Source organism: Delphinus delphis, chromosome 3 (genome assembly GCF_949987515.2).
Source record: "Delphinus delphis chromosome 3, mDelDel1.2, whole genome shotgun sequence".
Lineage (NCBI taxonomy): Eukaryota > Metazoa > Chordata > Mammalia > Artiodactyla > Delphinidae > Delphinus > Delphinus delphis.
In genome coordinates, this window is record NC_082685.1 from 40,658,728 (window position 1) to 40,684,934 (window position 26,207).

The 26,207-nt window shown below is 47.1% G+C and overlaps 1 protein-coding gene across 2 annotated transcripts in view; it reads right to left on the bottom strand.

Annotated features, from left to right (window-relative positions):
• CYFIP2 (cytoplasmic FMR1 interacting protein 2) overlaps positions 1-26,207 on the bottom strand; it is a 131,974-nt gene that overhangs the window by 85,890 nt on the left and 19,877 nt on the right. Inside the window, exons 4-13 of one of the 2 annotated variants that reach the window (XM_060008452.1) lie at positions 20,864-20,941; positions 19,010-19,111; positions 16,671-16,852; positions 14,731-14,827; positions 13,324-13,452; positions 10,680-10,784; positions 8,463-8,554; positions 6,527-6,644; positions 3,987-4,106; positions 3,332-3,457 (exon numbers count right to left, since the gene is read on the bottom strand). In XM_060008452.1, the coding sequence (XP_059864435.1) occupies positions 3,332-3,457; positions 3,987-4,106; positions 6,527-6,644; positions 8,463-8,554; positions 10,680-10,784; positions 13,324-13,452; positions 14,731-14,827; positions 16,671-16,852; positions 19,010-19,111; positions 20,864-20,941 (1,149 nt within the window). Of the gene's footprint in view, positions 1-3,331; positions 3,458-3,986; positions 4,107-6,526; positions 6,645-8,076; positions 8,233-8,462; positions 8,555-10,679; positions 10,785-13,323; positions 13,453-14,730; positions 14,828-16,670; positions 16,853-19,009; positions 19,112-20,863; positions 20,942-26,207 lie in introns of those variants that run through there. The other variant, XM_060008453.2, reaches the window with a different exon arrangement.

Below are 26,207 nucleotides of genomic sequence, written 5' to 3' on the forward strand. Positions count from 1 at the left end.
AAGAGTAATAAAATTCATAAAATAATGATTGTGATTAGCTCTTTCGTAGGAAGTTTTACATTGGTATGTTTGAGGGCTCCTTTTTTATTGGATCATAGAAAACTTATCAAACAAAAAGGCAAAAGCTGTGCCAGAAAAGAGGTGTATTCATATTAGACCACATGACTCAGCAATGAACAGTTACTCAGTTATAGTGATACAGAGCAACTGTTAATTTAACCAAAAAGTGTTAAATTGCCACTTTGGGAAGATAGGAGAAAGGAATTGGGTGTATTGGGGGTGGAAATGGGAGGTAGAGATGAAAGAACTAAACTGTTTTCTCCCAAAGTACGAAATCAATAGAAAATGCCATAAATTGAAAAACCAGGGAACAGCCCCATCAGGCTGTTAGTGGAAGTACAGAGATAAATACCAGAAGAAATAGCTTGACAAGGTGAAAAGATGTTTCCTATTTTGGGACTCAGGGAGGAGTGAGGTGGTGCAGGTTACTGTAATATTTTTGCCTTGTTTTAGTGTTGTTTAATGCCACGTAAAATTACTTTTCTTTCTTTCTTTAAAATTTAATTTAATTAATTATTTTTATACAGCAGGTTCTTATTACTTATCTATTTTATACATATTAGTGTATATATGTCAATCCCAATCTCCCAATTCATCCCACCACCACCACCGCACCCCCCAGAATTACTTTTCTTAAATTTATTTTTACATGGTTTACTAACAAAATAAAAATTATAAAACCTCTCAATGTAAAGTAAGGACTAGAAGGAAATACAGAAAATGCCACTGGTGGTTGTAGTTGGATGATTTTCTGAGACTGTGGGAAGGTGAGTGTAGGAGTGGGGTTGAGAGGAGCATTTCCTAAACTACCTATGGTGCCTACGTATTGCTTTTATTAAAGAAAGAAAGGTATAAACAGTTTTACAAAGTTGTATGTCCTCTTTGACTGAAAGTCTCATTTTATATAAATAGGCTTGAGGAGGACTTTCTCGCCCAGTGATGACTGGGCAACTGTCTTCCAGGCTGACTATTTGCAATGGAAGTGCTAGGAGGTCAGGACCACTCAGCTCAATGCCAAGTGTGATTACAATCTGTCTGGGGAGAGAGGAGAGACCCACACGACCATCAGCGGGTGAACACATCAACCAAATGGGGTGAGTCCACGCAACGGACTATCACTCAGTCATAAAAGGGAATGCAGGCTTCCCTGGTGGCGCAGTGGTTGGGAGTCCGCCTGCCGATGCAGGGGATGCGGGTTCGTGCCCCGGTCCGGGAAGATCCCACATGCCACAGAGTGGCTGGGCCCGTGAGCCATGGCCACTAAGCCTGCGTGTCCAGAGCCTGTGCTCCGCAACGGGAAAGGCCACAGCAGTGAGAGGCCCGCGTACCGCAAAAAAAAAAAAAAAAAAAAAAGGAAATGCAGTACTGATTTGTGCTACAATGGAGGGACCTTGAAAACATGAAGTAAAAGAAGCCAGACACAAAAACCACATATGATACGATTCTCCTTATAGGAAACAGCCAAAATAGGGAACTCCATAGAGACAGAAGGAGACTGCTTAGGGCTGCAGGGATAGGGAATAGGGAGTGACTGTACCGGGTTCTTCTTGAGGTGGTGAAAATGTTCTAAATTTGACTGCAGCTGCCCAGCACTGGCGATATACTAAAACTTAATGAATTTACATTTTAAACTCACGGTACTCCTCATCCGACTTCTGGCTGTGCAGCCTGGAGCCCGTCACCACCTGGGGAACATCAGCTGTCACCCTCACTGTCGACGCACCTGGCACTTTTCTACCTTATTTCACTGATTCCCCCAAGAACACTGCAAGGGAGGTGCTATTATTATACCCCTTGACAGATACACTGAGGCTCAGACAAGTGCCTTCCTAAAGGCCACATGCCTTGTAATAGATCGAGGGTTCAAATTCAGGTGGTGTGACGCCCGGGGCCCACTCACAACGACCCTGGTTGACTGCAGCACAGCACCTTTCAGACTTTTGGGTCTGTGATTTACAGTAGGAATTGTATACTGTCTACTAACTCAGGAACACGTACCTGCCTTAAATGACCCCACTAAGCCTCAGTTCTTTAAAGTACAGCCTGGAGATCAGCTAAAGAGCAACTCTAACCCCTAATGTGTATGACGCTTTATAGCCTTCACTGCTCATCTACATCATTATCTCTGGTAATGACTCTTTGATTTTCAACAATAATGCTGGGATGGAAGTGGGTAAAGATAATCAGCTCCATCTTATAGATAAAGAGGCTGAGGCTCAGAGAGATGAAGGGTCCGGGGGCAGCATCCAGGTCTCTGACTTCTAGGTTTCAGAGAGTCATGAAAGAGGAAGCTGTCACTCATAACCCAGCAAGAATGAGCTCCGTCACCCTCACAGACATATCTTTTTGTAATCAGACAAACAAAAAAACCAAATCAGAAGGTTATAAAGCAGGAAGTAGAATCCTCCCTTTAGAAATTACTACTGTTAATGGTTTGGTATATATAAACATATACACTTATATCCTTTCATTTTGAGCAAATGTGCAAAAGTATATTAATTTTGGTAGAAATGGCATCATTTTACATGCTGCCCTTTAACCTGTTTCTTTTTTAACTTAACAATATACGGTGTATATCTTTTCATGTCAGTACATCCATTTTAGTAGCTGCATAGTATTCAATGATATAGCTGTACCTTTATTTATTTTACCTGGTCCGTACTGAAGGACATTTCAGTTGTTTCACATATTTTGGCATTATAAACAATACGGCAATAAATGTCTGTTATATATGTCTCGGCACCGTTGGCTTATTTCCCTGAGATATATATGTGCCAAACGGTATGCCCGTTAAAAATCCGAATACAGATGATCAGCTTGCCCTCATACAAAGCCTGTAAAATGTGGACTGGCCTGAGAAGGTCTACATCCCACTTCAACCAGCAACAGACATCACCAATCTACTAGATCTTTACTATCCTGACTGGTCAGCATTCTACCTCATCTTAGTTTCGATCTGAAGTTCTCCAACCACTCCTCAGTCTGGGCATTTGTTATATCTCTTTTGGCCACGTGTTTTGTCCCTGCTGTTTGGTCTAATAGAGTGCCTCTTTCTTTGGGATTCTAAGAACAGAATGCATTTCTCACCGCTTCTGAAAGAACAACTTGGGGCAGAGATGAATTCGGGTGGGAGGAGGGGGCAGGGAAGTGCATGCACAGGAGGTCCATGGCTGCCGCCCGGCCCAGCACCCCTCCAGGAAGCCCTACGGCTGCTGACACGGAGCAGCCTCGGGGGTGGGGGGGTGAGGAGAAGCAGGGAGTCAGCACCCACCTCGACGAAGGCAAACTTCTCCTCACTGGTGTAGTTGTAGCGGGTGGCTCGCTCATACTCCTCGGCCGTGCCCGGGCAGTCCTTGTTGCAGAACTTGTCCGTGGGGTGAACGAGCTTCCAGGAGTACTGGGGTGAGAGGAGAGACCCACGCGTCCATCAGCAGGTGAATGAATCAACCAAATTGGGTGAGTCCACACAACGGACTATCACTCAGTCATAAAAGGCAATGCAGTACTGATCTGTGCTACAATGGAGGGATCTTGAACATGTGAAGTAAAAGAAGCCAGACACAAAAACCACATATGATACGATTCTACTCATAGGAAACAGCCAAAATAGGGAACTCCATAGAGACAGAAGGAGACTGCTTAGGGCTGCAGGGATAGGGAATAGGGGGTGATTGTACCGGGTTCTTCTTGAGGTGATGAAAATGTTCTAAATTTGACTGCGGCTGCCCGGCACTGGCAATATACTAAAAATTAACAAATTTACATTTTAAATGGGTGAATGGTGTGGTGTGTGAATTATATCTTGATAAAGTTGTTTAAAAAATAGAGTGCCAGAGAGAGGCAGGCGCAGACAGATTCCAAGTGAACAGAGAGTTCAGGATGGAGGGGGCCGGGAAGGGGCAGACCCTCTGCCCTGCGACACCTACCACCTCCATGACGTGGGCGCTCCACTTGGACAAGAGCTGCAGGCCCCGCAGGGCCAGGTCAAAGAGTTCGCGGTACTCCTCGTCCGACTTCTGGCTGTCCAGCCCGGAGCCCGTCACCACCTGGGGAACATCAGCTGTCACCCTCACTGTCGACGCACCTGGCACTTTTCTACCTTATTTCACTGATTCCCCCAAGAACACTGCAAGGGAGGTGCTGTTATTATACCCCTTGACAGATAAACTGAGGCTCAGACAAATGCCTTGCTAAAGGCCACATGCCTTGTAAATGATTGAGGGTTCAAATTCAGGTAGTGTGACGCCCGGGGCCCACTCACAACGACCCTGGTTGACTGCAGCACAGCACCTTTCAGACTTTTGGGTCTGCGATATACAGTAGGAAGTGCATACTGTCTACTAACTCAGGAACACGTACCTACTTAGAGGTATTCAATACAGGCATGAACAGTTTTCACGAAACAACTTTATGCTCAATACTTGAGATTTCCTCTGATTTTTTATTCCATTTCATAACAAAATGCTAATTAGAAAGCAACTAAATTGATTTCACAACTCAATTAGAAATGACTCACGGACTGAAAAGCACTGGTGAAGATAAACATCTATTTGAACATGTAATATTCCACCGTGAAATACTGTATGTATGTATACTGTGCGTATGCATAGATATATGTGTATATATGTGTATGTGTATGTGTATAGATATACATATAGAGCCAGTCCTCATTATTTGTGGATTCTGTATCTGTGAATTTCCCTATTCACTAAAATTTATCTGTAACCTCAAGATCAATCCTTGCAGTGCTTTCATGGTCAGATTCAGACGTGTGCAGAGTGGGAAAAAATTTGAGTCATGTTCCCAGCTGAGGCTGAACAAGGCAACTCTCTGCTCTTGTTTCGGCTCCTACTGTACACAAGTGTCCCGTTTCTGGTCTATTTAGTGCCCCATTTTCCTCATTCTTATACTTTTTAATGGTGATTTCATTATTTTAAATGGCCCCCAAGCACAGGGCTGATGCTCTGTCTATGCCCCTATGAGAAAGGAGGCTGTGATGGGCATTATGGAGAAAATATGTATTTTAGATAAGCTTTGCTCAGGCATGAATTATAGTGTTGTTGGCTGTGATTTAACGCCAACAAATCAACAATATATATTATATAAGGCGTCTTTAAGCAGAAGCACATGTAAAATAAGGTTATATATTAAAAACCAGCTGATGGAAACACTGTGATCGGAAGCTCACAGGAACCTACCCCTGTATTTTCTCAAAGAGTGATGGTTCAGTACTTGCTGATTTAGTGTTGACGGCCACTTTATAGAATATAACTGCTGTGAATACTGAGAGTGGTCTGTACATACACATGTATAAGCTGTATAATTCTAAAAATAGCTTTGAGCCAGACTCATTCTCAGATCATACCAAAACTGGACAAGGAATGAAGGGGTCCCCAGCACTTAAATTATTCCCATAGCTTATGTTCAGTTCATTGTCACATACAGTTAAGGAAGTCAAAGGTTTGGGCTTGACCCTGGTCCATGTCCACCAGAAGCCCTCTTGAGAATGTGGGCCACTCATCTAATGACCACACCACCTGCATTTATCTGGCTGTTCTCATTTCAAATACGATGCCCTTGGATCAAAGACATTTCCCTAGTTTGGGTTTTGGAAAGCGTAACTATGGCCATCGGCCACATGGTGGAGCCAGTGGGCATATGCGTGGTAGTGCAGAGTCTTCCAGGAGCTCCAGGTAATAAGGGAATTCAAATTTGGAGACCTATATTTATTAAACCAACATATATATTCATTAGAAGGGTTTATACAGAAAGAGATCCAGAAGGATATATACATCCAAATGTTAATCATAGTTGTTCTTGGTGGAAGGATTTTACATGACTGATTTTCCCTCCTTCTGCCTATCTGTATTTTTCCTGAGGTTTGTGCACCGATCATGCTTCCCTACAAAAAAAAAAAGGAAGAAAAGAAAAATCCAGTGCCAGTAAAAATGTAATTAGTGGGATCATCACAGGAGATTTTTATGACCTTATTTTGCTGCTAACTGTATTTTCTGGCCTATTACAATGATTATTTATAATTGTAGTTTAAAAATATTTAGATGGTGTTATCACCATGATTGTTCAGAACTTTGTTTCTCTTGCCATCCAGGGTGGAGATGGTTTAGATCATGCACAGACTAACGATTACTGGGCTGTTACTAGTTGCTAGGCACAATGCATCTTCCATGCATCATATTGTTTAATCCTCTCAATGAACCTTTCCAGATACTATTAGCTCCATTTTGCAGATGAGGAAACTGAGGCTCAGGGACGTTGAATAACTTGTGAAGGTCAGCAGCAGAACCAGAATCACACCCAGTTCCATCTGCCTCTAAAATCCATGCCACCAGTGTGTATTCCCTTACTCCTCCACTCTCCATGATCTCACCTCTCTTCTGGCCGGTCCTCACCCCTCCCCACCCTGGGCCCACACGGGCCTCCATCCCAGCAGCCAGAGCGAACTCACCTCACTGTTGCTGTAGCGAGCGAGTTCGGAGATAAAGCGGATGTGGTCATCCCGGATCTGAACCATCTGCTCGCAGATATTGTACTGGGGGCTGATGCTGCTCTGGGTGCACGTCCACCTGGGCAGAAAATCAGGGGGGTCAGAGTGGGTCCTGGCCTTAGGCACCTGGGTGGGGCAGGCTCCTTCCATTCACTAGTTGCTCCTGGTGCTTGGCCAACGTGGCCGGCTCCCCTGGGTGGACCAAGAGGTGTCCCAGCTACCAGCAAGAGTGCCTGCTAAATCCCGCTGTGGGGACTGCAGGCTGAATGGAACAGCCTTTTCTCCTCCTGCTTGGGGCTGGCCTCCTCTAAGACCCAATCGCAGGCTTTTCCAGATAACGGGTGTCCACAGTACTTACCAGTCACGTGAGCGGGGAGGGACTTGCAGCCTCTCTAGGGCTGCAAAGGACTGGAATCCAAGCAAAGAAAAAGCAAGGTGGGCAACCTCCCAAACCTATCTACTGACCCCGGCAGCACTACGTCCTGTGGTTGAAGCTGTCGTTGGAGGGGGCCTATGGGCGGGACTGGGGAAAACTAAAGGGATTGTGCCTCTTTTTCAACAGCGAGCTGGCAACATGGAAGCTCTCTATGGAGAGGAAAACCACAGCCATTCTGAAAGTCTCTCTTTCTCATCTTCTCCCCCTTCCTCTCTTCTTTCTCCTCAACTCTTTCCTCAACTTTTTTGAAAGAGATCTTTGGGAGAACATCCTAAATTGGGGAGGAAATGAATGAATAAGAATCTTCACTCTCCTTCCCCAAGAGAAAAAAAGACAACCCCGTTCACTGTCCTCTGCCATCCGGTGCCGGGTGACCCAGTGGACAGATTAGCATGGACACCAAACAAAGCAGATATGCGTTGTGGAGAGAATTTACTATTTCAAAAGGAGCTCTGAAAGGGCGCTCCAGAGAATACTCAGAATGGTGACAGACTTCCTCATGCCTATACTTTGGCATGACTTTCCTTCTGAGGTCCTTGTGTAGGGATGGGGACACCATCACTTGAACCTCTGACCACCATCCTGGTCACATCACCACTCCCAGCCAACCTCAGGTGGCCGAGAATTCACGCAGGGAAAAGTGAAGAAATGAGTTCAGCATTCGGGACTCCATGCTTCTCCTGAAAGACCTCCTCATACACCAGCACCCACCGGGTTATGAAAAGACTTAAACCGGCTTTCCCTGGCAAGACTCACCTGCTGTGGCTCAAAGCTGGTGGAGTTCAAGGACACTCCAGTTACATACTTTTAAGGCCCTAATACCCTCACCCCTGACTAAAGGATGGTCGGCCCCACTCTGTATGGAAATGCAGGCAGAAACCTCCTTAACAAGGTCAGAGATCAAAGGGGTGGCCAAGACTGTAGCCGAATGTCCCCCAACTTCCACGAGGCGCTGACAGCCCAGATCTTAGCTCAGATCACCTAGAGTGGTGGTTTATAAAACAACATAAGGAGAGGTCATCAACCCGCTTCACAGTTGGAACCGTTGGAACAATACCCTCCATGGCATACTTACAGCATGGACACAAAACCTGAAGAGAGAACCAGTGTGATGAAGAACAAGGCCATCTCGCTCTGCCTGACCACTGAGGGCCGGTCACTCCTCCCCCTTCGCAGGGGAAGGAGGACTCCTGCCGTTCCCCTGCAGGCGGTGTGGGCCACCACGGGAACAGAGAAGGGGCGGGGCTGTGCTCTGAGCACTTTTGAACCCTGGCAGCAAAGGGCAGGTGCAAAAGGGCTCAGAGCACCATCCACTGCTCCCCTCTGCCAGGCGCCAGTGATTGGACAGAATCCACCTGCCCAGGGCTCTGGGGAGGGGGGAGGGGCTGAAGTGGCCCCTCGGCCCCCTGCCCGGGCTGGGCATCCTCGGGGGAGCCGAGAGACATTACGGCAGGCACTCACTTGGACTTGTTCTCTTCATAGTGAGCACTGGTCTTAATGTATCTGGCCAGCTCTATCTGCATGTCGCCGAAAAGGGGCACCACCTGCAGCTGCTGCAAAGGAAGCAAATACAGTGCGTGAGACACGGAGGGAGGGGCCAGGTGGCTGCCTTCTGCCGGGGGAGACAGGTCTCCGTGTGTGCCTCTGGGATGACCCCCAGTTTCTGCTTCCAAAGATGCTACTATGTGACCCTGGAACCACAAAGAGCCCCAGCCAGAGGAGAGGTCCTCCCGTGCCTCCAACCATCCCTATGTTCCAGCAACTGAGCCCAGAGAGGCAAAGTGACTTGTCTAAGGTTACCCAGCAGGCAGAACAGATGAAGAATGAGGACCAGATGGTCTGCCTCCCAGGGCAGGGTCTTTTCTGCTCTAACTTTCCTTGGATTCGAGGATCCTCGCTGCTTTGAGCTCTGCGAGTGGGTGCCCAGATGCCACTGGCTGGGCATGACCTTCTTGAGAAACTCCACAACGTGAAGTGATTGAAACCTTTAACACCTAACACCAAAGGGCAGACGATTCCCATCCGAAGACCAGGAGTAATGGCGAGGAGGCTGGTATATTCTGTCTGCTTCTTAGGCACTAGGAACTGTGCCAAGCCCTTCAAAACCAGAGGGTTTCTAAGGCAGTGAAACTATTCTGTATGATACCATAATGGTGGATATAGATCTTTATACATTTGTCAAAACTTACAGAATGCACAATGCCAAGAGTTACCCCTACTGCAAACCACGGACTTTGGGTGATAATGATGTGCCAACAATGTAGGTTCATGGACAAATGTACCCCTCTGCTGGGGAGTTTTGACAATGGGGGAGGTTGTGTATGAGTGGAGGCAGGGGGTATACGGGAAATCCCTGTTCATTCTGCTCAATTTTGCTGTGAACCTAAAACTGCTCTAAAAAATAGTCTATTAAGCAAATCAGAAAACAGTATTTCAATCCACAGAATAACTGGGTGAGGTCAGTACTAGTATCGTTCCCATTTAACAGATGGATAAACTGAAGCTTTGACAGCTGAAGTGACTGTTTTCAATCACTCCTAGAAGCTAAGGAGCTGGGATTATAACCCAGGGCTTTGACTGACCTATGTGAGCCCACTGAATCCTCAAGGGAACCCCATAAAGTAGACACCCTTAGCATTGCTGTTTTTCGAGCCAGGGAACTCAGTTTCAGAGAAGTTCTGTGACTTTCCCAAAGTCACCCAGCTATGAAATGGCAGAGCGAGACTAAAACCCAGGTCTTTGTGAGGCGAGATTGCGGTCTTCCACTCCACCCCCATCTCATTCATGCGGATTTAAGGCAGAGGCAGATTTGGCCAGTTCTCCCAAGATGAGCTCTGTTTTCACTATGGGCAGTTCCAGAGAAAAGTCAAAGTTTCAGCTTCAAAAAGAAGCCAAGCCCAGCCACAGGATGCCTTTGGGTGACTTATTTCCCTCTTAACCTCCAAGAGTCAGTGGGACGCAGGCTTGGCCACACCTTTGAGGGATTCCACTTTTAACTGAAGCCTGGTTTTCCCGTGTCTGACCTCAGAGGCTCCACTCCAGGCCTGAAATGCCTGATGCTAGAATACACCGACATCATGGAATTCACTTCCACAGGAGAAAACCCCTTTGCGAAAACCTCAAAGGCAAACCACAAGGTTTTATTGTTAAAGATTTGGGGCAGAAGATCAAATCTCTGAGGCACTGGGATGGACTGAGTGTCGGCTGGACGCTGATGAGGCATTCTGCCCAGAGGCACGGAGAGTGAGGGGCCTCTGGTGGGCCAGGAGAGGCTGTGCGTTTGCGAATGTGAATCAATGTAAAATCCAGTCTTTATTCCTCCTGCTTCTGTGGGCTCTAATATATACTGAAAAGTAAAGCAGGCTCTGTCTTCTGGGACGCACCTCTTTCTTTAGATGGCAAGGGATTTCAGAAAAGGGAAAAAGCAGTATGCGGAAAGAATCACAAAGCCTCCCGGCCGAATCCCAGCTGAATCCTGAGACTCAGGCACATGCCTTCTATAGTGTAGCTTCCTCTACCCAGGGCAGCTGGAGGCCCTAACATTCTATTCGCCTCCTCTTGGGGTCTTTAAAGCTACAGTTCAGTCAACAAGCCCCACTACTTGCTGGTTCATTTCATTCCTTTCCCCAGAGAGACCACCCCTTGGCCCCCTGCCCAACCCCAGCCGCAGGTGCTGACCTTAAAGAACTTATCGATTTTGCTGAGGTTGATCCTCTTCTTGGCATCCAGTTTGTAAATGTTACTGACATTTCCATCCATCAGGTAGAGACCAAAACCCATGACCTAGAGTGAGAAGAGGCAGAGCCAGAAGCCAGTCACATCCACTGGAAAAGTTTCAAAAAACCAAAAACAGCAGATCTGTGTCTGTGTTCACATCCCCTGTAGTTGACACACTGTGTGACAAAAACCCATGTGTCTTCAAAAAAAAAAAAGGTGGGGGGGGAAGAGACCCATAGGTCTACTTTCAACCAGAAATTTGATTTCTGTGAAGAAATGCAGAGGACTCTTTCATATATTACCATGGCGGCCACTTCTTGAGTCCTCCCCCATGGGCCAGAGTCTGTGCTTTGGGATTTAGCAGGCGTCATCCTTCATTCTCACAACAATCTTATGAGTCAAGTTCTACACAATAACCTTATTCTACGGACGAGGAATTGGAGACACAGAGAGGTTAGACAGCTTGCCAAGGTCACACAGCTAGTAAGCTGCAGAGACAGGATCTGAACCGGGATCTGACAACAACATGTGGGCACTTAGATCCTTCTTGAGAGGAAGGACTGAGTGGTGCTGTCGCTGCATCCCTGGGCCCCAGCACATCGCAGGCACTTGACGAATACTCACTAGATGGTAAATGGATGTGAAACTATTCACCCCTTTCTCCAAGGAAACTACAACAAAGATTCCCAAGGAATCTCATTGGTGACTTCATTAACAAAAAGACCACATTTTTGCCTGACAATGCCCTATAAGCAGGTCGACGGGCTGATTCTTGACATTCCAGTCCATATAATACTTTCCTGAATGCTGGCTTCTTTTGCTCTTTTTGTCAAATGTACAGCAAGCCTGAGGAGGCCTGAATAGCTAGGTTGAAAGCAGCTTCCCTCAGCACACAATTGCTATGTGACTGGGGATAAGTCACGTCTGACACCTACGGGAGTGGACTAGAGGATGGGCGTTTGCATTTTGCAGTTCCGCAGGGTGTGCACCAGACTTTTCCATTTAAGGCAGAAGGCGCTCCCTGGTGGCATCTGAGTTCACTAACAAACTGCAGAGACTGAGCAGTGCAGGAGTCCAGGTTGAGGAGGCAGAGAACTGAGAGGGAAGAAGGTTGGGAAGCTGAGGCGTGGGAGGATTAAAAGCAGGCAAGAGAAAAGAAGGGCCTGAGAATCTGATGGCAGCATCTAAGGATGCTTGGTGGACTGGGGTTTAGCAACCTACTTAGTGGAAGCAGCAATTCTGGGCGGAGCTATGGTAATTGCCCAGGCATAGCACTGGGGGTGAGAGAGACTGCTGAGCTCTGGGTGACTTCTCTGGATTTCTGACTGTGCAGAGCAAGCCAGAGTGAACAAGACACAAAGCCACACTGTCCTGCAAGCTTCTTCGAGATGTTATGGAAATGTTAAGAAGGGAACACCAACAGGGCTGGGATTCTTGAAATAGCAGGAGGCGACAGGGAGAGGAAAAAAAAGTCAAACCAGCATTGGAATTTTGAAAGGGGAGGTTCTGGGGAAAAGCGAATCAAAAGGGGTGATGCATATGAATATGGAGAAGATTATTCATTTCCGGGCTATTGTTGTCAGAGGGAAATTAGAAATAATCTAAGCAGCTAACGATAGAATAATGGCTAAAGAAATTAAAGCTCATCCATATAACATTATTTAAGGGCTGCATAATCTTCCAAATGCATTTAATGAAGTGGGATAAAAATTACACGTGCACAAAATTTATGTAAATTGCATATGTAAATTACATACAGATGAAAATATATCAGCACAGAAAAAACGAGAAAGATATACATCAAAATGCTAAAAGTGTTATCTCTGGATGGAAAGATTGTAAGAGATTCAATTTTTTAATGCTTTTCTGTATAGTCCAGATTTTCTACAATAATAAAAATTACTTGGCAATTAAAAAATGAAACTTGTAAACTGATGAAACAAATGTGACCCATTTGGCAAAATACAGCAAAAGTTTGAAGATTCTGCCTTCCCCTTGAGTTGGCAGTTTTCTCCTCCAGGATGTCTGGCTTAACAAGAGTATGGACACGAAGGTGTTCTACAGAGTTTCAATGCAGTTTAGCAAACAAATATCCAACCACAGGGGATCTGTTAAATAACAATGTCCCCATACAATGGAATACTTGGCAGCCATTAAAAAATCACATTGTACTGGCTTCCCTGGTGGCACAGTGGTTGAGAGTCCGCCTGCCGATGCAGGGGACACAGGTTCGTGCCCAGGTCCGGGAAGATCCCACATGCCGTGGAGCGGCTGGGCCCGTGAGCCATGGCCACTGAGCCTGCGCGTCCGGAGCCTGTGCTCTGCAACGGGAGAGGCCACAGCAGTGAGAGGCCCGCGTACCGAAAGAAAAAAAAAAAGAAAAGAAAAGAAAAAAAATCACATTGTAGAAAGAGCCTTAATGATGTCTGGAAAGGTGTATATGACATATTCAAGGCAAATAACAGGTTACAAAACACTATATGCAGTAAGATCTGTATCAGTGCTTAAGTAAGAAGAAAGAAATATTAAAAACAAATGATTTTAAATAAGAAGGAGGTGACAGGGCAAGCCCAGGCCCTGGGGTGTGTGACCAAGGGAGCTGTACCTTGAGGAGCATGTGCTTCTCACTGGGGGTCAGATACATCTTGTTCTCGTAGTAATCCACACAGATGTTGACAATGTCGGCCAGCAGCTCCTCATAGCCTGGGATCACTTCCAGTTGCTGGTGGAGACACTAAACAGCAGTGCCCCCCCCCCCCACCCGGTTAGCCACTGTCCTGCATCCTCACACACACACCACCCAGGATGGGCCACCGCTGGGCCCTGGGACAGTGCCCGGCCTCACTGACTGCCCCAGGTGGAGGGGAGCCTGCAGCCTCTCCTCAACGTGCCCACAGTGGCTGGTCAGAGTTCCTGCACATCCCCCATGGCAGGGACCTGCTCCCCTTGGGGCCTTCCATTGTATTTCCCGGCAGTTCTGATGGTTAGAAAGTGCTTTACTGGGCTGAGCTGAAAGCAGTTCAGCTAGGCCCGTGGTAATCTCAGCTTAGTTTTGACAGTGTGGACTGAGCCCAAGACGTCTTCTCAGATGATGGTGGGAAGACCAAGCCCAGTGGAGGAGAGCTGGGCCAGCAGGTGTCTCCCTCCTGGCAGGACACAGCAGTACAAAGACATTTCCTGTACAAGAAGGCCTGAGGTCTCCACCCCAGGCCCCTTGTCTCTAAAGGGACACACTGGCCCACAGCAGGGTGTGCATGGGGCTCAGGCGTGGGGCTGGGTCCCCGGGAAAAAACCTGAAGCCTCAACACTGAGGAGCCTTCTGCAGGTAACACAGAGCAGGGAAGGCCCAGTGAAGCCCTGAGAAAGATTTTAGCCGGGAAATCCTTTGAAGATTGAAGGCCCCTCTCAAGTTCAGGCCTGGGTCCTGCTGACATTCCTGCTGGTGCCTGTTTGTTGAATTGACAGATGCACAAGACAGGTTATTTTAAGTCAGGCAGAGCGTGAGAGCCACAGCTGCGTGGGAATACCCTGGCAACGCGGCGGCAGCAACTATGACTACGCCTTTTTATGTCCTTGTCTATCAGGCTCTACACGTTAAGGGCTTTTTACATAGTATCTCATTTATTTCTCACCACTGTCCTATGAGTGGCAAAACAACAGCCCCATTTTACAGTCGAGGAAACTGAGGCTTAGACCTTGCCCGAGGCCTCACAGTGGGTCAGTGGAGCGTCTAGGATGAGAAAACAAGGCGGTCTAACTCCAGAACCCAAGCTCTCAATCTACACCGATGCAGAGGCAGAACACTGGCTAGAAGGTTTTCAGAGAACAAACTCCGGAGAGGGTGAAAAGGGCCATCTGTGGTTGGGAGGGGAGACGTAAGTCTGCAGCTGAAAGCCTGAGTAGGGCAAAGGGGACGGATGATCTGGACAGAGCTCCTCTGCTCGTGGGCCCCCCGCCCCAACCTCCAGGCCCTGGCCTGCGTCACGGGATGCCAGCATGGGTTTGCCGTCACCTGGGTGATCCTGTTGTGGTTGGCCAGGAACATGGACAGGTTCTGTGACTCCTGGATAGACTGGGGGTCCGCCATCTTCCTCAGGAACTGCGCCGCCCTGGGACGGGGTGTTGCAGAGAGGGACGCTCAAGCACAGCCGGCCTCAGCCGGGCCTCATGGGCCCCACTTCTCAGCTAACCCGGATACACTGTCCCTGAGGTTAAGGGGCTCTGAACATCACAAGTGACTCTAACATCAAAGGAGAGCGTGTTCTGGAGTCATTTCATTAGGAGGTGCCTGCACCCTTGTAATAAGGGTATCTGAAATTAGGAGGCAAGAACGCGCTGAAGCTCAAAGACCAGGAAAGTTTAAGGGCAGCTAGCATCCCGTCAACCAGCTTGTGGTAGGACAGAGCGAAACGGGCATCCCTGTGCCTCACAGTGACCTCCAGTGAAACTGCACGGTAAGTCACGGAGAAGAGTCGCAGGCAGCAGGATGTTTTGTTTTCATTGCGTATTATGTTATTTGTAGGAAAACCTCAATGTTTCTAAACATTGTATGGAAAACCAAAGTCTATTTAACCTGACGGGATTACAGGTGAAGGGATGATGGGTGTGGGGAACACAGCGGGACTTAAAGGGAGAAAACCACAGCACTGGGACTTCTCTAGCCTGACCTGGAGGTGGAGGTGATGCAGCCCGTGTCACGATGGACCATGGAACACAGACAAGACACCTGTCTTGTTCGTGACCCTAGCCGGTCCACAGAGCATGTCGGCTGTGACCATGATGGAAGTAGTTGGCCATATCTGGGGAGAATTTGTGGGGAAGATACTGTACCATGAGCTAGCTGCCTATGGAATCTTTGTAAAATTGCCATTTCTGAATGGGGCTCTGTCTTCTAGGTACTCCCAGGTTTCAATTCACTCAGGAGGATAAAACGGTGAGGTATGTTGTCTGTTTTCTCCAGTTACCATGGAGCCCTGGGAGGATGTGGCTCCGGAGGGGGGCCCTCCTCAGCAGTGACACAGAAAATCCTTCCCAAGAGATGTGTACAGACACATTGGAGCATATCTGAGCCTCAACCAACACAAAGTATATTGGCTGCTTTCGCCTGCCCTCCCCCACTTTTGGGTGGCTGTATCCAAATTTCTGGAGAGGACGGACCCCTCCGCCTCCCTCAGTCCTTCTTTCTTGTGAGCTGACACTGACCTCCAACTGACCCCAAGGACGAGCACCCCTCCCATCAGCACCACCCCAACACACACATACATAGTATAGCGTCTGATGGAGGGATCAGCACATGACCCAAGCTGGAGCAATGACAACCCTCCTTGGGGCTTCTGCAAAAGTATTTGCAAGGAGGAGTATTCTTTCCATCCTTAGGAGCTGGGGTCGCTACATTGGCTGGCGGGACGCTTACAGCTGCTGGAGGCCACACAGGGCATGAGCCTGCCTGAGAATGAAGCTGATACTGAGGAAAGCTGAGCTGAGAGGTAGAGGGAACCAGACCAACAATATCACCTGAGTACCTGGATCAAGCTGACCAGGACTTTTCTGTCCTGGGAGCCAACGCAGTTTCTTCTTCTACATAAGCAGTTTGAACTAGCTTTCTGATCCTTGCAGAGAATGACTCCTGTGACCATTTGATGATTATATTAATCACAATATAATCTCAGACTGCATGGGACGCAGAAAATGCTGCTGCTCCACAGGTGGGGCAAACGAGGATTTGATTCCACCTTGAGACAGAAAACCCTGCCAAGACCCAGTTCTCCAAAACTCAGCTCTGCACCTTATTCCTTAACCTGCAGAAACAGAGGCAGGCCCCCAACCCCACTGTGTCTGTGGACTGGCTAGCTTGGTTCCGAGAAGGAGGCTCTTAGAAGGGCTCTGCCCTCTTCCTCCCACTGGCCACTGGCCAGCGGCCCAGGAAGATGGGGGAGGGGGAGGGGCCCTGACCTCTTGTAGGCAGAGTGATCGTTCTTGACGCTGCACTTCATGTTCTTCAGCTCGTCCAAGACTGCGAACATGTTGATGAACTTGCCCAGGGTCAGGAGGTAGGCCTCGGAGACAAAGTCTTTCCTCCGCTCAGCGTGGCACAGCCGTTTCACCTCACTGCAGAAGCGTTCGATGGCCTTGCGCTGCACGCAGAGGGGCAGCGGGTCAGGATGCGGCGGCCTGGTGGGGTGCCTCACTGCACTCTCTGGTGAGGTCGAGCCTCCCCTGGGGCCCTAGTCAGAGCCTGGACATTTAGAGAAAGGCAAATCTGCCCAGAGGTCTTTCTCAGAGGTGTGCTGAAATACTAAGCTGATTTCTAGAGGGAAGCCCAGAACCTGCCCCCAAGTGAGTCAAACCAATGAATTCTTTCACCACGCCCTTGCTAGGAAAACACTGTCTTGTTCATGTGCGTATCCCAAGACCTAGGGCAGTGCAGGCACCAGACAATAAGGGGGCAGAGATGGAGAGTGAGAAGGATCCTCAGAGAAAGAGGTCCATTCATCCAATAAACGGGTGTTTACTGAGCATCTTCCACGTGCCAGGCACCATTCTTGGCCCTGGTGTAAAGCAGGGAACAAAACGGAAGAAAAAGTCTCTACCAGAAGGAGCTCATATTCTAGTGATGGCTGACAGAAAACAAAATAAACAAATTCTCTCTATTAGAATGTGATAGGTGCTATGGAGAAAAATACAGCAAGGAAAGGAGATAGGGAGGCCTTCAAAGACCAGATCAAGCCACGCTTTCTCCTTCCAGAGTCTAACACAGCTTTCTGGGATGATGGACATGTTCCAAACCTGCTCTGTCCAATACAACAGCCACTCATCATATGTGGATACTGAATACTTGAAAAGGCGAGTGCAATGGAGGATCTGCATTTTAAATTTTATTTAACTTTAATTCATGTAGATAGCCGTATGTGGCTACCGGACAGCACAGCTCTAGATTGTCTCAGCTCCTCCCTTCTCTAAATACCTCCTGTCAGGAGGCCCTCAGTTTAGCACACACTTAGTTTTGGGGTAGCTGTTCTCTCTTGAACCTGCCTTCCCGAAGAGATTTTAGGTTCCTCGAGAGCAGGTGCATGACGCTAATAACAGCAGCTGCCCTTTGTTAAACCTGCTCTGTAAGGAGGGCTCTACAAACAGGGCACTTTACAAGCAGACCTTATTTATCCCTAGAGAAAATCTGTGAAATAGGCATTCTTTCCAAGGTAAGAAAACTGAAGTTGTCAGAGGTCTGAAATAACAGAACACAGTCAGAATGCGACAGAACCCCTGGGCTTCTCTGCCTGCGAGGCTCTATCTGCACCTTCCCCAAATGTTCCCATCTCCCTCCCCCAGAAGGCCAGCACAGAGCTGGGCACAGGGCAGACCCTGGGCCAGTGCTTGCAGGCCTACTTATGAGGCCATAAATACACGTGGAGGGCACAGAGTGTGTGGTAGGACTCCCCCACCCCGGGCAGAGGGTGGTCTTAAAGCCACCAGCCTGCATTCCTGAATGGCTTCCAAATAAGCATAATAACCAGCTTGCCCTCTTACCTTTCATTCAGAGGAGGCTTTGGCTGTCTTTTCTCTTTTCCTCCCTTAAATGCTCATTCTTCTTGGCTTCCCAACTGGTCTCCCTGCTGCCACCCTTCTGCCCTCCTGCCCCTGACACCTGTGCTGTCCCCCACTTCCCATCCATCAACCACAGAGCAGCCAGAACACCTCGATCAGATCATGTCACCGGAAATCTCCAGCGGCTTCCCGTGGTGCTTGAAGAAAATCCAGGTGTTCTTCCCCTGGCCTGCAGTGCCCTGTATGAGTAGGTCCCTGCCTACCCTGCTCACTATGCAGCCTCCCTGGCTTCGTTCCATTTCTTAAACATGTCACGCTCCTTGAGGCTTCAGGGCCTTTGCCTTTGCAGTTCCTTCTGCCTGAAACCCTCTGCCCCTGGATCATCACCTGCCAGCCTCTTTCACATCATACAGATCTCAGTTCAAACACCACCTCCGTGGAGGCCGTCCCTAAAGCTGCATCCATGTCGAAGGTTCTTTAATTGTATTTTATTCACAGCACTTGTTCTGTTGTGTATTGTTAATTGTCAGTCTCTCCTCCCACCCAGAACACATTCGTCTGCCCACTAGAATGTGAATTATATGGAGGGAGAGGCTTGTCTGTCTTGCTCACCCCAGGGTGGGGCAGGGGCACTAGAAAGTGTTTGCCGAATGAATAAATAACATGGCACAGAAATCCAGTACCAGTGTCTAGAAGCGTGGGGACCTACTCAGGTGTCCTGGTCCAGACCCACCCTGACTCCTCACCTGAAAGTACATGAACTTCATGAGCTTAGTGACCTCCGGCTCCAGCACCTCCACTGTCTTCTCATAGATCTCCACTCGGTTGGGCTGCTCGTTGCATTTCACCTGTGGGGAGACAGGGGGTTTCGCACACCCTGGTTTGCCCAGATGGTCCTGGTTCACACCTGCTGTCTTATTAACAGGGCCCGTTTTCACTGTTGAATGCACCTCATTTAGGATGATCAGTGGTATGGTTACCTAGTGAGAGGAGGCTGGGGTAGCCCCGTCTGACATTCTGATGGGGGCAGAAGTGCTCCCCAGACACTGGCTGCAAGAAAGAAACCAGCTGGTCCCCAGAACAGAACCCTCCTCCCCTTCAGTCTGTTCTGTGCCCCGCCCATGAGCTGTACACGTGACTACGTTGAGCTGCACAGTCTCCCTCCTGCCGCCTTTGCCCCACTCCTACCCCAGTACCCCCTACTCCTACGTGGGGGCCGCTGCCTGATCCTAAGCAGAGAAAAACGTTCTGTCCATGGCTCTGGATGCACTTGGGACAAAGTCCCCTGGCCATACTTGGGCCCATTAAGAAGCCCGTTTTCTCTGCCCGGTGGTTTTCAGCACATCAGAATCCCGTGGCAGATGTGTTCACAGCATGCACACCCAAGGCTGCTAACAGGTCACTGAAACTGGAGAGTGAGCAAAGGGTAGTGAACACAAGGACATTCTTCACACTGTTGTATAGAAATTCTTAAAATGGAAGCACCTAGCTAAACATCCAGAAGTCGATGATTAAATGGATGAAGTATGATGCATTCACACACTATCACTATGTAACTGTTAGGGGCAATGAGATACATCTCTGACCTGAGGTGGAAAGATTGCTACCATAAACTGATGGCTGGAAACAGCTGCAGGACAGGAAGGGTAATTTAATCCCGTTTTTATTCAACAAAACACAAAACAGTGTGTGTGTATCCATATATAATACAGGTATAGAGAATCTGAAAGGGTGCGAAAACCACGCTGTTAATAAGTAGTGAGCTCTTGGGGTTAGGATTGGGAGCAAGGTAGAGGAATGGTTTCTGTTTACACACCTGTGGCCTATTGATTTGGTTACAGTGGGACCAAAGAATAATATGATAACTATGATAATGGTAAAAATAATATCTGTGTGTGTCAACATGAAAAAAGTCAGTTATAAAGAATACAGTGTAGGGCTCCCCTGGTGGTGCAGTGGTTGAGAGTCCGCCTGCCGATGCAGGGGACACGGGTTCGTGCCCTGGTCCGGGAAGGTCCCACGTGCCGCGGAGAGGCCGGGCCCATGAGCCATGGCCGCTGAGTCTGCGCGTCCGGAGCCTGTGCTCCGCAACGGGAGAGGCCACAGCAGTGAGAGGCCCGCGTACCGCAAAAAAAAAAAAAAAAAAAAAAAAGAATACAGTGTAAAAAATTCAAGCGGCAGAACCGTATAAATAGGAAACTACACACTTTTGTAAATGACAATAATTTACAAAATAATAATCACAGAAATATTCATGATGTTTGAGGAAAGAGAGCCAGATGACTATGCAGTAAAGCGTCCACAGTGATTATGCTTTGGTGGGAGGTGGGGGATTTGGGTGGTGGAGGGAGGGGTGAGGATGTCTTGCTTTTTACTTTCTACCTTTCTGCAGTGGTTTGGGTGTTGTACAGTTAGCATATACTGCTTTCAAAAGAAAATAATACTGAGCAATTTTTAAAAGCTGGTGTCAGGTTTACGGGATGCTCTCTGAATGTTTTCAGCGCACCCCCTTGGGTAAGAGGCCCTGGAGAAGGTCAGTAATCTGGACGGGGGTGGGGTGCAGGGTGGAGGCACCCCCTGAAGGGGCAGGACTGTCTCACCTGGGGGATGGCCCGGGAACAGCTGCGCCAGGTGTATAGCATGACCGCATACTCGTGCCCTTCCTCCAGCATTTCATTCTGAAAAGCACAACATGCTCAGCAGGGAGAAACTGCTCCAGCGCCACAAGACTTTTCAACAGCCCCCCACTCCCAGTCGTCGCAACTCACAGTGTGGTCTATGGACCAGCAGTGTCAGCATCACCCGGTGGGGTGGGGTGGGGTGGGGGGGCTTATTAGAAATGCAGAGTCTCAGGCCCCTCCCTGGGCCTATGAAATCTGAATCTGCATTTCAATAAAATTCCCAGGGGACTCACACTCCCAGGTGCACAATAAGTTTGAGAAGCAATGGCCTAAATTATCCCCATCAGACACTCAAGGGCTCTACAAGCAGGACACATTTTTCAAAGACAGATGGCTACCTCAGAAAGGAGGGGCAGATCCACTAGCTCCAACAGCAAAAGCTGTCCCAGCTAAACAGTTAGCAAGAAAATAAGCAAAACAGTTTGTACAGCAGATAGGTTAAAAAACACAGAGTAATAATTATGAAAGTATATTATTGTGTATGGAAAAATATTTTGGTGGAATACATACCACAACTATGAATATCAAGCTCTCTGTGGGGATGGATAAACAGGGGCTTTCGCTTTTCACATCGCACGGTACTACAATGTCTGCTCTTTTATAAGAGCCCACTTTACTATTTCATAAGCAGGAAGACGGTTAAGATTAAGATTTTTAAAAATAATACAGAGCAGATGGCAAAACTAACAACAGCACGAAAAACAAATCTGATGACTCACCTCACCTAGTAAGTGCTTCACTGGAAAGAGCCCTAATCTCAGTGTCCAAATATCTGGGCTGAAATCCCAGCTTCACCACTTAGCCCTTTGGCCTTCAGGAAGTCACTTAACCTAAAATTCTCCATTTAGTCATCTGTTTAATAATAATGTTGTAAATAACAACCTCAGAGAATTTTATGAGAATTAAATACAATATAAACATACATACACACCAGGTAATCTGTAAAGGGAGTTAAGAGTATTACTAGGGAAAAGATAGTCTGGCAGCTCCTCAAAAAGTTAAACACACAGTTACCATATAACCCAGCAATCCTGCTCTGAGGTATGTATCCAAGAGAAATGAAAGCATATGTGCTCACAGGAACTTCCACACTTGTTCACAGCAACATTATTCTAATAGTCAAAAAAACAGAAACAACCCAACGGGTGAATGGATAAATAAAATGTGGTATAGCCATGCAATGGAATAGTACTCTTCTGTAAAAAGAAATGAAGTACTGATCCATGCTACAACATGGACGAACTCTGAAAACATTATGCTAAGTGAAAGAAGCCAGACACAAAAGGCCACCTATTATATGATCCATTTAGATGAACTGTTCAGAGTAGACAAATCCACAGAAACAGAAAGTAGATTAGCGGTTGGGGGAGAGCAGAACTGGGAGGGACTGCTAAAGGTTTGGGGGTTTCTCTTTGTGGTGACGGAAATTAGATAGTAGTGATAATTGTATAACACTGTGAATCTACTATGAAAACACTGAATTGTATACTTTAAGTGGTGAATTTTGTTATATGAAGGACGTCTCAAAAAATACAATAAAAAGAGTATTACTAGACCATCTCTTTTGTGAATGTTTGTATAGATACAAAAATGAACCTTTACTGATTTATCTTTTATCCCACACATATCATATCTATTTCATAATATCTTCCTAGCACAAGATCAGATTTAATTTGGAGCTTATTACTTTTTGAAGTTTTGTTTTCAACAGCAAACGTCACTGACGAGTCACACTTTCAATTCTTAATTTACAGAACTCTTTAAATCAGTAACATGTTGTGCTTGAGACCACAGAGAACCAAGAATCAAGCCTGTGGGTCTCCTGCTGCCATTGCTTCAGAACACGTGTCAGAAAAGGGAAGTGACAGTAATGCATAGGGAACATGTGTCTACTTATCAGCACTAAACTGCCCACTGGCAGGTATATTCCCATTCACTCATCCAGTGAACCTTTCACTGAGTGCTCACGGGTCCCTGGCTTGGTGCTACGTGCTGAAAACAGGCCAGTGAACAAGAATGATGTGGACTCTGCCTTGTGGACAGTTCAGCTGACCATCAGTCAGATTTGTTGTATAATCATGCCTGGAATGTAGAGGTCAGGATGGTGTGTAGGATGGAGCTTCAGGAAACTTGAGGTCTGGTCCTGGCTCTGCTTGGACCCAACTTTTATCTGCACAATGTCATGGTTTTCTCATTTAGAGGCAAAGAGTTGGCCTAAATCACTGGCTCTGAGTCCTGGCTGCACGTTAGTCACCTGGGCAACTTTGAAAACGCCTGATGCCCAGGCTGGGCTCCACTGGAACGAAATCGTTATCTCTGGGGGAGGGGCCCAGACATAAGTGTTTTTTAATGCTCTCCAGGTGATTCCAACGTGCAGCCTAGGTTGACAGCTGTAGGACTAAGGATCTCTCAGGTCCTTTACCTTGATAAGATTCTGTAAGTCCACGATTTAAACCCAATGTGAGTTCAGATCAAATTTCAGATAGTGACAGACGGTACCTCTCAGCACTTATTTGGACACTCAGCCCCCATCTCACCCCCCAGCAAAGAACCCTTGACTGTTCCTCATAGGTGGTCAATTACATGGTGGTCAATTACTCCTCTTTTCTCTGGCTATCCTGCCTTTTGAGAAATTCACCTTGCCCCAAAGTGGGCAGGAGAAATACAAGAAGATGAACATCTAATGAAGCCTCTTGCTGCTGATAAAGCTACTCTACAGAAAGATTTAGCAAGGTACAAGGAGGAAATTGTTGAGGAAGTGAAGTTTTGGCATTATCCACGAACATCATCAGTACACCCTATCTGAGACCCTGCCTAAAACCATATGAACACTATCCCTGTGTTGGTAGAATAGTGGCCCCAGAAAGACGTCTGCATCCTAATCCCCAGAACCTGTGAAAACAATACCTTACACAGCAAAAGGGACTTTGCAGATGTTACTAAGTTAGCAGCCTTGAGATGGGGAGGTCATCCTGGGGTATCTGGTGGACCCAGTGTAATGGCAAGGGTCCTAATAAGTGAGAGGGAGGTGAGAGAGTCAGACCAGGAGTCGTGAGGATGGAAGCAGAGATTGGAGTGGTGTGACTGCTGGATGCAAGGGGGCTGAGTCAAGGAATGCGGGCAGTCTCTAGAAGCTGGAAAAACAAGGCAACAGATTCTCCTCTAGAGCCTTCAGAAACGAATGCAGGCCTGCCCACACCTTGATTTTAACCCTGTAAGATCCCATGCCAGGCTTCTGACCAAAAACACGGTAAGCAGATAACTTTGTGTTGTTTTAGGTCACCGAATCTGTGATAATCTTCTGTTCCAGCAGCCACAGAAAACGAATACAATCTGCCTGCAAACCGGCCCTTCCTCTGACTTCCCTATTGGTGTCCCTGACCTGGTATTTCCAGGAAACCTCAGTCAGCATCGTTGTCACTCCCACGGGCCCCAGCACCCAGCACACTGTGAAGCCAGGTGGAGTCAACCTCCAGCGCCTCTCGTATCCATGTCCCCTTAGCCATCCCTCACACCATCGCCCTCATCCGGCCCTTGACGCCTCCAGTGTAGATAACTTTAACTATCGCCTCACTCATGCCTCCTTACCACTTGTTCTGCACAAAACTGACAAATGAAACTTATTCCTCCAGTGTATTTCTGTTCACATTTCTCCCATCAATGAAAAATTCCCATTGCTACTGATTTTTGATTAAATGAATTAAAGCCCTCTATTATGGGCTGACTTGTGTCCCCCCCGCGAAATTCATATGTTGAAGTCCTAACCTCAGGACCTCAGAATGTGACTATATTTGGAGACAGGGCCTTTAAAGAGATGATTAAGTTAACATGAGGCCATTAAGGACCCTCATCCAATCTGACAGAATTTGGACACACAGAGAGACACCTTACATGTGCCTGCACAGACAAAAGACCGTGTGAGGACATCGCCAGAAGGCGGCCGTCTGTAAGCCACGGAGTGGCCTCAGGAGAAAGCAACCCTGCTGACACCTTGATACTGGACTTCTGTCTCCAGAACTGGGAGAAAATAAATTTGTTATTTAAGCCACCCAGTCTGTGGTATTTTGTTATGGCAGCTCTATCAAACGAAGACAGCCTCTATGCACTGACCCTTATCTAATTTTTGATAAATACCACCAAGAATTTCCCTATATGTACTTCACAGTCCAAACCCAGGCAGTCTCTGTGCCTTTTGCCTCTGTGCCTTTCCTCATGCTGCTTCCACCAGCCAGATACTCTCCATCTCATCCCTGACAGATAAAATTCTAATTGTGTGAGACAGCAGAGGTCAGTGGAAAGAGATCAGGGCTGGGAATCTTAAGTCCTGGATTCTAGGTTCAACCCTGTGATTTACTAATTGTGGGATCATGAGCAACCTGCTTATTAACTTCTCTAGGTCTCAGTTTTCTCATCCCTAAAATGGGAATAATGATCTCTTTGCAAGTCACAGGGCTATTATAAGGTTCCAATGATACCACGTATAAGAAAACCTTATATAGTTTAAAGTACCATTTATATATGGTATATATATATATATAACATATATATTATGTATATATAATAACCATATATTATATATGTATGTGTGTGTGTGTGTGTGTATATATATATATAATATGTGGTTATAATGTGTGTGTGTATGTACAGTATACAAGCCTCTACTCAAAACCCACTTCCTTCATCAAGCTTTCTCTGAGCCTCTCAGGGCCCCTTAAAGACTTTGAACTTTCACCATGCCTTTTACCTTTAACTTTGTATATTTTTATTTGTTTGCAAAGAGCCATCTAGAGCACAGGTTTTGTAGTCAAACAGATTTAGCTTTAGCTCTGCCATTTGTCAGTGGCAGGACCCTGAGTAAGTTACTTAACTTTTCTGGACCTCAGTTTTCCCCACCCATAAAATGAGTATTGTAATAGAACCTTCTTCAGAGGGTTGAGGTGAGGATTAATTAAGACAATGCATTTAAAATATCTGCACATAAAATGTTCAATAAATGGTAAGCCTGTCTATTTCTACTTGACTCATTGAGAACCAAGACCAGCCCTATCTGTCCTTGCATATCCCCCTCTCCAGCATTTAGCAGGGTCTCTCCAGGTACCAGGTACACAACATTTATTGAATGAATGGGCAGGGTGTGGTGAGACAGGCTTTAGGCTATCGCTGATATAGTGAGAAAGGTCCACTGAGCCACAGGCAGAACCTGTGAATGAGAAATTTGGAATTCTTTAAATGTCAGCGATGCATGAGGATGAAATCAATGAAA